General features: G+C 43.5%; 1 protein-coding gene across 1 annotated transcript in view; it reads right to left on the bottom strand.

Annotated features, from left to right (window-relative positions):
* Window positions 1-5287, bottom strand: part of KCTD1 (potassium channel tetramerization domain containing 1) — a 181066-nt gene extending 175779 nt beyond the window's left edge. The window contains exon 1 of the mRNA XM_036823132.1: window positions 5212-5287. Coding sequence (XP_036679027.1) covers window positions 5212-5220 — 9 coding nt within the window. The 5' untranslated portion in view covers window positions 5221-5287. The remainder of the gene's footprint in view (window positions 1-5211) is intronic.
* Between the last annotated feature and the right edge of the window lie 5805 nt (window positions 5288-11092).

Below are 11092 nucleotides of genomic sequence, written 5' to 3' on the forward strand. Positions count from 1 at the left end.
ATTTGTATGTAAATGGGCTTTTAGAAAGCATGATTGAGCAGTTCATTTTTATAGTCATTTAATTTATGTTTATAATATTTTTAAGCACAATTAATTTGCACTATAAGGTACAGACTTGATTTTTGTTTCAGAAGGTTAAACACAGGCTATTCAAATGATGCATTCCAACTCAGCTGGAATTGGAGAAATGAAACTTTGCGGCGCAGTTCATAAACGAAAAGGCATCTTGGACAACAGGACAAGAGCAGGGAGATCAGTGCCTGACACACTAGGTGCCCCATATACGACTGGTGATCAAATTCCCATGTGAATTCAGTTACACAGGATGTGAATGAGGCTTGTCATTGCTCCTCATTCTGTCTACCAGAAATAAAGTGAAAAACACAAAATCTATGCAGTCTGCAGAATCCCAGTGTCCATTCAGTTATTAATGTGTCAGAAACCTAGGTGTCCACTTGACATCTCTCTTTCTCTCTCCTTGTTTACGCATCACCAATCCTTTACTACATTCTGTCAATTTCACCTTGTAAATAGATCTCCCATCCCTCTGTTTCCCCTGCCACTGCCCTAACCCCAGCTGTATCTTCTCTTGCCTGGACAACTGTAATAGCGTTCCAAGGGCTATACTTCATCCACTCTGGGCTCCTCTATTCACTGCCCACAATGACATCAGAATTATTCTTGCAAAACACAAGTCTGATTATGTCACTGTTGCCCTCCTGCCAATACTGGCCAAGCCCCTTCACTCTGCTCTTAGAGTTAAGACTAGAGGTCTCTCCCTGCAACTTGCTCTCTCATCACTTCCTCTTCCCTCTCTCAGCTCAAGCTAGTTAATCCTTGAGTTCCTCTCCATTTGCCATGCCTCTCCCTGCTTGGCAAATGCTGTTCCCTCTTCCCTCTGCCTGGAACTTACTTCCTGTTCTCTCTCTGCTTCTCCTGCCCTGCTTCTTCATCACTTACTTAGATCTCAGTCTGTAACACTTCCTTCAGAACCCTGACCCATCTTGGCAATTTTGCCCCTCTTTGGTTAGTTTCTTTTCCTTCGAAGCACTATTCTCTGTCTGTTGTTCAACTGTTTGATTAACGTCTGTCTCTCTATCTGAATCACAAATTCCAGGAGACTGGGGACTCTGCATACTTTTTCTCACCATCGTGTCTCTCTGGCATCTAGCACAGTGCCTTGCATACAGAAGGCACAAATAAATATTTGTTGAATGAATGAACTTGATGAATACTGGCTTGTTATTCTTAAAGGATAATCTCTCTGTTTCATTCTCTGCACGATTATCTCAAACCAAAGTCATCAACAAGCATAACTGTGATTTACATCTAGTACGTTTTTATGAATGAAAAACCAGAACGCTATTACAGTGCCAAAGAAAACTGAATTGTTTCACACTTCTGCATTAATTTTTAAAAACTTTTCCTCACTTCTGCATGAGCTATTAAAATAAGCATACATGCTTGCATCCAAACATTTCATTTTTTCCCCCAAGATGGTTCATCCTAAAGATAAAGAAAAGAAAAGCTTCACTTGCTTGGAAAATTATAAATTGCAGTCCCAAAGAAGGTTCAGAAATGCAGCTTAAGATCCAACTAAATAAAAGCCTTGGTGAGGGTAATTCCCTGGCGGTCCAGTGGTTAGGGCTCTGTGCTTTCATTGCCGAGGGCCAGGGTTCGATCCCTGGTTGGGTAACTAAGATCCCACAAGTCACATAGTGTGGCCAAAAAAAAAAACAAAAAAAAAGCAAAAAAACAAAACAAACAAACAAAAAAATAAAAGCCTTGGTGAACTGATGGTTCACAAACAAACATCCTTTGAATGACTCAAAGCAATGTAAATGAAAATATCTTAGCAGAAAACAACACATTTCAGGATTAGAAAACAATCATTCTGATTTTAGAAATGTCAAGATAAAAAAGCATTTGTGCAAGCAACTTACTCCTAAACCTAGAGGTAAATGAAAGTTTAATTTTCAGAAAGTTCTCCAATATAATACATCTTTTGCTAATTACTTTTACATTTAAAACCAAATTGCTCTGGATAAATAATTGTATGCCAAAAGGTCCATAATGCTATTCAACAAATTGAATAAGCTGTTTTCATCATCATGTAGTAGAAGTCTCATTACAGTAACTTTCCTAGTACTTAGGTGGTATAATTTGTACAATAATTACTGAATATTCTCCAAAATAAATACCTCACATCAGAGTAATGTAAACGGCCAGTAAATCACTATTACATAAATAAGTCTGAAGCAAGCTATCATTTCCCACCCTACGATGCATGCATGCCCTGGCAAAGAATTACAAACATGAAAATCTTACAGCTAGAAGAGAGACCTCTAGTGTGTGTTAGAGAACTTTATATTGGGCTTCAGGCATAATTAACACAGCAAAATCACTGCAGTCATTTTGAATACTGTGGTGGGAGATTTTTTGCCAACTATCATTCACGCTCGATTCATTTCAAAATTTCTTCCCAGCAAATGTATGATATTTTTGCCTAATGAGTGATTTTCTTTTTATAAACATAAACTTATCAATGAAGTTTTCTCCGGGATGCAAAGTTTTAAAATTCAACGATCACCTTTGCAACCTAATTACTAATCAACGATCACCTTTGCAACCTAATTACTAAACACGAAACCTACTGTCATCAGAACAATTGCTAACAATTCTTTCCATTCAAGCAGCAGCAGGACTCCTGAGCCAAATTCTTGTAGTCAGTGTGCAGTCTTCTGAACACCAGCCCCTCATGTTACGACAACTGCCACACAAACATAAACACAAGGAATAGATCGGCACATTGCCCGTTATCCGGGAGACAAATGGATCCACCACTATTTCAAATTCACCAAGTAGATTAGCGATTAGTTTCCACAGATTCCCATATATGCAGGTAAATGCCTTGATGTAAAATCAGATTTAATGAATCATTCGATGGCATCAGCCTCAGCCTTTAAAACTCTTTTATTTTCTCCTTTTCCCCATTAAAAACGCATTTGAGATACACATAGAAAATGTTTCTCTAAAAAACACACACATACACACAAAACAGGAGGTCTCTTAAGGAGTCTACTGCTGAGAAGGTAAAAGCATTTTGCTCATTTTTAATTTGCTAAACAATCCAAGCATGCTTGGACCCAGAGGGTATTCTCAAATAAACTTGTATCTGTAGCTGCCAGCTTAGTTGATTGAAAACAGAAGGCAAACGTTTCTTAAAGAATGAGTACGTTAAACTGTTATGTCTCTCCCAGTTCCACCACGGACACACACACACACACACACACACACACACACACCCGTCAAGGATTTGCTTGAAAGCAGCCCATTCTATGATCTTAAAGGTAATGCAGGGTTTGTACCAAATTACTTCTGCCCACTGCGGTGCACCTCTGAGCGAGGAAGCCAATGGCATAGCTATACTGGACAGTTCCTGCGTGCTTTTCTCCACGCACAAAGCCGACATCCAACTTTGCTCACTTAGTTGGCTCCCACCCAGCCGGCCCCCGAAGCACAGTCACGGTGAAAACATTCTGATACCAGAAAATCATTTCCACGGCAGTGTAAGTGTTCGAAAGCACAAAGGCAGACACCGTCGACCCGCGCTAGCTAGGAAGTTGCGGTACTCGGGGCGGCGGCGCGGAGCACGCGTCCAGGTAAGGGATTCCTGCACCACGGCTCCCGTCTCCTCTTCCTGGATGCTTTGGGGGCTCGACCTCACTTTTCACGCGAATTCACCAGAACGCGCCCCCCACCCGGTTCACTTTCCAGGAGGCGCGGACTCTATTTTCCAGTTAAGTCCCTCTGGGGGGCGGGAGAGGAAGCACACTTCACATTTCAGAAAAGAAGGGCCGCGGGGTGGGGGGCTGGCGGGGGGGAGGAAGAGGTCAGAAAGGAGCCAAACTGCATCCCTCCCGCCCACCTCCGTGCCCCAAGCGCCGGTTCAGACGGCGGAGAGGGGAGGCGGCCAGGAAACTCTGCCCCTTTAAGGGAACCTCGGCCGCCAGAAGGGGAGGGAAGGATGCGGGTTCCGGACTCTGCGCTGCAGGCACCGAGGAGCAGAGGCGAGCGCAGCAAATCCACAGCCATTACCTGCAGAGCTCACATTCTTCCCCCACCCCGGCGCCCCCTCCCCGGTCCCCGCCTCCCAAGGAGACTTCTAATCCGGAGCACGTGCCATGCCCTTTATCAGGGGAGGAGGTGGGGAGAAAGAGGAATGAGAGCTTTTTAAAAAATAAATGAAACGTTTGCACCCAAAGCAGGGGGGCTGGAAAAGGGAGGGGTGATGGGAGGGGGCTTTAAAGGCACCCGGGTGGGCGGAGGCGGCGAATCCGGATCAGCCCGGCCGGAGACGGACGGCGGACAGCGCTGGGCACCCGGCGCCGCTCACAAAGGGGAGCGGCGCGGTCCGGCCCGGGCACCGGGGGAAGAAAAAACCGCCCCGGGACCCAATCCACTCGGCAGCCACAATGGCGTCTTTCACGGGGCGTCCGGGGGCGCCGCCGAGGCTGATGCGGGGAGGCGCCGGCGGTGCCACCTGGCAGGAGCGGAGCCGCGGGCGCCGCCGCCCCCGCGTGCCCCGAAGGGCCCAGCGCTCGGCTGGGGGCGCTCCGGCCGGCGGCGGCGGGTGGGGGCCCGCGGCGCTGGGAGGCTCTCGGCGGGGCCGGTTTGCGGGAGCGGAGCTCGGCGCCGGGGAAGAAAGGGACGCGCGCGGTTCGGGCGAGGAGGGCGGGGGAGGGAGGGCGGGGTGGGGGGGGAGAGCGGCTGCAAAGCAGCCGCCGGGGAGGCTGGCGCGCGAGCGGCGGGCGGGCGGGCGGCGCTGGCACAGGCTCCGAGAGCCGCGACCACTCCGCTCCGTGAGCCGGAACCGGGCCCCAAAATCCGGAAGCCCGGCCCCGGCGCGCGGGCCGCCGCGGCCCCGGCTCCGGCGGCCGCGCCGCTCCTGCCGCCTGCTCCGCCCTGCTCGCGCCCGCTCCCTCTCGGGGAGGAACGCCGAGGAGCAGCGGGAGCAGCCCCGGAGGAGGCGGCTGCCGCTGCCCCGCCGCCGGCCCGAGCGGCTCCCGAGCCGCCGCGGCGGGCTGTGTGTGCGCGAGTGTGCCGCGCTCTCGCCCCATGCCTGGCACATGCGTAAAAGCGAGTTGCGCCCAAAGTCCCAGCCATACCCTCCTTAGCAAATAATAACAAACCCAAACCGTCAGATCTTACCTGAAACATTGAAGCACAAAGTCTCTCTCCAAGTCCCCTTTTCCTTTTCCTCTCCCCCCTTTTCCGATTTCTCTCCCAGCGATCTGCTCGGCTCGCCACACCAGAGAGAAATGCAATAGCTTGGCTAAGGTAGACAGAACAAAATACAGAGAAGAGTTGCTCCAGGGCTTTGAAACCCCTCAAGGCAAGGATCAGGATACAATTAGCTCATGCCTCTACCTCCAGTCTAAATCAATCTCCAAAATAAAACTTAAATCAAATTAACTGATCGCAGGGCAGACAATTGATCTCCTTCAAAAATAAAGCTCTACATAGACGTATAGATAAATATACATATAGGAAATTTTTTTCCAGATTTTTTTTTTTGGTGGAAAAACAGTCTTATTCCAGCCTCCAACTTCCTTTTTACCCTCCTCTTGCACAGAAAAGCTGATTTTAATCGTTGTGATTAGTTTTGATGTAACGTTTCCGCAGGCGATTTCTGCAAATGGATGGAGTGTTTCTTTGCCAAAAGAGGGAAAAGCAGCAGATGATGATAATTATAAGGATTGTTGGTTGTTTCTTTTTGTTTGTGTTTAGGGCTCTCTCTTCACTTTCTCAAGTTGACCTGACATTGCTGTTACACTAAGGTCGCGCAACTTGTTGATGAGGATCACCGCCCTGTCTGATCAAAGGATAGGTGATAATTTGGCAATAGAGCAGCACATTTTTGGTTCCTTTGGCGACATAACGTCCCAAATGACGTGGATAAAAATAAGCACATGCAGTCTGCTTTGCCCCAATCAAGTCTGAATCAGCGCCTGGGGGTGATACACAAACTCATTTCAAATGTTCAACCATGCAGAATTGCAAAAAGATTGAAGGAGTTACACTGCATTTTTTAAAATAGCAAAATTAAAAGAAAACAAAACCTACATTAGGTGTAGCCAAGGACCTTACATTTAGGTTTATTTGATCAACCTTGTAAACATACCTCCCCTGCTCCCTTGTCTTTGCTTCCTTCCACCTGGGATCTTTTATGGGGGGAGGGGGTTGTATAATTCCATTATTTGTTCAACAGAGCTAAAGAGACTCTAACATAAACACATTTCCCCAGATTGCTACCCTGGTTCTGACCTCCCCCACTCCCCATCACTTCTCCTTCCTCTCTGGGTCTTTGTTCAAAGAGATTGTGCTGGAGCCAGTCGTTATCTTAATTCTTTTTAGTTAGAGTGGGATATTTGGTTTTAACTCAAGGATCACCTCCCATTAGTGTTATATCCACGCAGCATACTTTTTGAAATGGTATTTTTTTTTTGAGCACTTCACAATTCATTAATTCAAAGACTTTGCTGACATTTCTTATGAAAAAGACCAGGCTGTAAGGCCAAGGATACTAAAAAAAGAAAGAAATGGAGGGGGGACCCTAAATAGAACCAGACATGTTCTGCAAATACCTGCAATTGGCAGGATTTCACAGGAAGTATTTTTTAGCCATCATTTTACCTTGAAGGTAGTAACTCCTGCGATACCAGCAGGAAAGGGAAGGGCCAAGCTTTTAAAAAATATAGTTGATGAGATCGGTTCTATCATGACATGAGATTAATGTCATCAGGAGAATCAGGGATATTGGTAGACTGAAAAAAAAAAAAACCATAACAAGTTCCTATGACATAGGAATCTGGTTTCAGAATATCAATACCCTATAAAAAGAAAAAAAGAGTGGCTTACAAAACAACCCAAAACAAAATTATGCTGTTCTTTGCACATTCTCTTTCAATCTCCCCATCTCCCCCTAAACACACACACACACACACACACACACACACGTGCACACACACACACACGGTAGATATAGTCTCTGATCTGCAATAAAAATTTTTTAATGGCTACAAAACCCCAAATTCAATTGAGTAAAAACTTTGTTCTTGCCCCCAAATGGCTCTAAATGTTAATATAGGAGAACATGAGAAGAAAAGACACCATGGAAGAAACATTCTCAATTCATTGATATGACTTAATACATTAAAGGTGTAGCCTAAAGTGACTTTTAACCCAAGTCTGGAGAACTGTGTATTATTATCCTGGAATGTGGGAGCTGGGAAGACCCTTTGTGGGAGGGCATCTGGTTCTTTGCATCATTTTACAGATGAGGAGAGGAAAGCAGCTTGCCCAAGGTCATAAGCCAGCCACTGACAGGGCCAAGACGAGGCCACAAGAGGCAGGACAAAAGAAAGGTGAATGGTGTTCCCCCTTCCCTGACCAAGGCACTCACCTTGAGAAACCTTACAGCATTCCAAATTCTGCTGACATGGCTTAAGCCATATTTTCGGAATTCCCTTCCTGGAATTGTCCTAAAAGCCTATTAACTTGTTCTTTTTAATATCTCTGATGTCAACAAATCTTTGCCCTTTGATGTTTAACTTTGGGAAACAATGCCTCTCCCCCAACCCCTGCCCAACCAAAAAAAAAAAAAAAATTAGTACCAGGTCTGGGGAGTAATAAATGAATGATGAAGACAGTTTTTGCTATTTAGAGTCAAAAAAGAAAATATGACTAAAAACAATGAGGCCAGTTTTTTTATTAGCACTTAAATGGATTAAAGACAGTTCTCAAAATGTTTTAAGCAGTAGAATTACTGGGGCTTTGTTTTCCAGGATAGCTACTTGGAAAGGAATAATATTTATTTGAGCAAATTGAGGTCTGAAATGTTCGTTTTTAAGATGTTTTCTTGCTTCAGAATGACATCACTTACCAAAAGATGCACTTTTGGGGCATTAGGTCAGTGACATTTTAAAGTGATCCACCCTATTCAGTTGATCCCTGAATTTGTGGTAATCCAGAGGCAAATAGCCTGCAGAGTAAGGTCTTATTTTATTGTGGTGAGGACCTTTATGTTCTTGTATTTTGAGGGAGACTCAAAGTTGAGACTATAGGGATTCAGAGTGAAAAGTTATTTTGTCCTGTGCAATATAAACAGATGAACCAACGTCACGACCTTGAAATCAAGGATGATGAGAATTTATTTTAAATTTTAAAATAGATTTTTAATGAAAAAATTTTTTAAATAGATTTTTAATGAAATGGTGAACAGCAGGGTCCATATCTTGCCAAGTATAGGATATGAACTTACTGATGTTATCTCAATCAATCCTGCAATCATAACATTACCCAAAGTACTTTTTATCTAATTAATAAAACCTGTGCAAGTGAACTTCTGCATTCTGTGATTTCTACAGTGTTTTGTTTTTTTGGCCAGTCATTAAGAAACTGGGGAAAAGAGTATATTAAAAATCCTTCCAACCTTCTTTTTCAATAAATAGTTGAAGCGAGACCAGCAGCCTAAAAACCATCAGCCACATGAAAGACAGTGGCAATGAAATTGTCAGCAAGGAAACAATCAAAAAGAAAACACAGGCCTCTGTTTCCATCTTCCGGGGTCTCGCTCTCAGAATGAGTTCCACCAGTTTTTAAAGGCATAAAAACAATGATAGGATAGTTTGAATTGAAACCAGGAGCTTGGTGGAAAAAAGTTTAGCACTAGGACCTCTGAGGAAGAGAAAATGAGATGTTCTTTAAGGGGAGCGATGGCCCCTTGGAATATTAACGTGGGGACAGCTCGTATTCAACGAACCCTCATATCACACGTTTGCACAGAAATCATGGCTTTGTCCAGGGGTAGCCCTGCGGGACAGTCTTGGTGGCCATTTGACAAGATGTGGACATTAGTTGCTGAGATGAAATGTGAAATTGAAGAGCCCTCCACTGAAGCAGCCAAACACCCAGATAAAAGTTAAAAATTCCATTGCACTTTCCATTAGGAGGAAGAAAGGAGCCTCAGCGCTTGGGTTCAGCCTGGGCAGGCATGGATATCACCACACTTTTCTCCCTTTATGTCACTAAACGATGATATTTCCATCATGGCTCCAGAGGGATCCACCTATAAACTACACCGACAGGCCCTTTAACACAGGAAGCAAATTATGTTCTTTTATTTTATCTTTGAGTCAGTTTTTTGGAGGAAATCACCTGTTTTTTATCAGCCAACCAGAAACTCCCCATAATACTGTGGAATGCGCACATTTTCCTGGAGTTGAATAGAAGCATTAACAAGCTCAAACAGAATGGGTTTGTGATTCCTGGAGGTTTGGCTCCAACCACCACCTGTTTATAATTAGCCTCTGGAAACAGATTAGCTTTCTGTATCACTGTCCACATTAAGAGTCTGTATATCTCAGTTTCCGAGAAGATAGATCTTCTAACGGGGGCGGATCTGCTGACGGGCATCAATTTCATCTCACCCAGGATTCTGAATAGAAACAGATACCAAATCCTCGTACTGAGGCCCTTAAATCAGTTTGGTCTTTTACCAAAATTCACCGGTTAGAATCTCACATTATGAAGCAACACAGAAGGTGAATGCAAAAATAAAACTTAAGCGTCATGGAATACCCTGACCACCACTTCTTCTTATTTGATAGAGAAATACATTCGTTGGCAAGGAAGCCGATGTGTAAAGAAGAGAGTTGGGAAGCACCTATATTCATTACTGGCCTTCAAAATTCTTTGCTGGACAGTCACATTCTATATTTCAAAAAAATAATTGCAAGTAGGTGCTATGACTCTAATAGAGTTACAATCTTAGCTCTGCAACTTTCAGTGTGGCCTGATCCTTTGTTTCTGTGGGCATAAAATAGGAAAGAACATTCCCCACTTGAAGCCTTATTTTGAGGTTAAATGGGATAGTATGTGGAAAGTATTTAGAATTGTGCCTAGCGTACAGTGAGTTCTCAGTAAATGATAGCAATTATGACCATTGTGGTTTATAGAAGTTGTTGAATAAATGACATACTCCATAGCAAAGTATTACTGTTTAAGTTAGTAGCACGGAAGAAGGATATTTTCGCAATGGGAAACACCTAATTTATTGAAATTGCTGTGGTTGATCTTTCCTAAAGATTAATAAATTTCATTTTATTATTTCATCTAGAAACCACACAGGCACCTCACTTTTTCATGTAAAATAATGGGGGAAATGAGATTTTCTCCAAGGGAAATAAGCTAGGAAAGATCCTATATCAATGGTGCTGCTCATGAGGGAAGACTCTTTTTGTTCCTCTGAGGATCCTTGATTTTGACAAGACTGTCTCACGCATAGACAACAGTTAATTAAGCATTTTGTATAATTGCTTGTATAGGAAACGGGACTCAACTAGAATTCTGCCATGAAGCTCTTTCTTCATAATTATTTGCTTTTTGCCTTTCAGGAATTACAGAATCAGTACAAGCAAGTGCTTTATAAACAAAATAAAAAAAAAAAAGAAAATACAGTTTGGAAAATCAGAAGAGGTGAACTTCAGGGCTGATTCACATCTTTAAGAAATGGCCCAATCAGTCAATCACATCGTATTACCCAATTTTCTACATTCTGCAGTTTAGGTATATTCTTCTTTCCCAAGCTTTAGACCATATCATTTTCAGACTGTTCCATAGTCTATCCATTTTAAAGCTATGCAGTGGTTCTTTTAAGGAAACATTTTTAAGAAGATAAACATTTCATTAGATATTTTGTTCCATGTCATATTTCAGCGCCTCATAGTAAACTAGCTGGAATTGAAAGTTTCCTCCATTTGCAGTGTGATACATCTCATGCACAGCCCATCCTGTACAGAGCCACTTAGCTTTGCTTCACTGTTCTTCTGTCTGAACCAAGACTGTTCATGAGAAAACCCATAATACAACTGAGGCCCCTCGGGGGCACCGTATACATTTATGTAAAGTTATCTTTTTGTGCATCCTTTGGGTGTCAGAACATCTCAGCTTTGCTAACCATAAAAAATCTGCCTTAAGCACATTACTAACTTTAAAACTCTAACGATATGGATGTTGTATTTCAATTTTT

Source organism: Balaenoptera musculus, chromosome 14 (assembly GCF_009873245.2).
Source record: "Balaenoptera musculus isolate JJ_BM4_2016_0621 chromosome 14, mBalMus1.pri.v3, whole genome shotgun sequence".
NCBI classification, from domain to species: domain Eukaryota; kingdom Metazoa; phylum Chordata; class Mammalia; order Artiodactyla; family Balaenopteridae; genus Balaenoptera; species Balaenoptera musculus.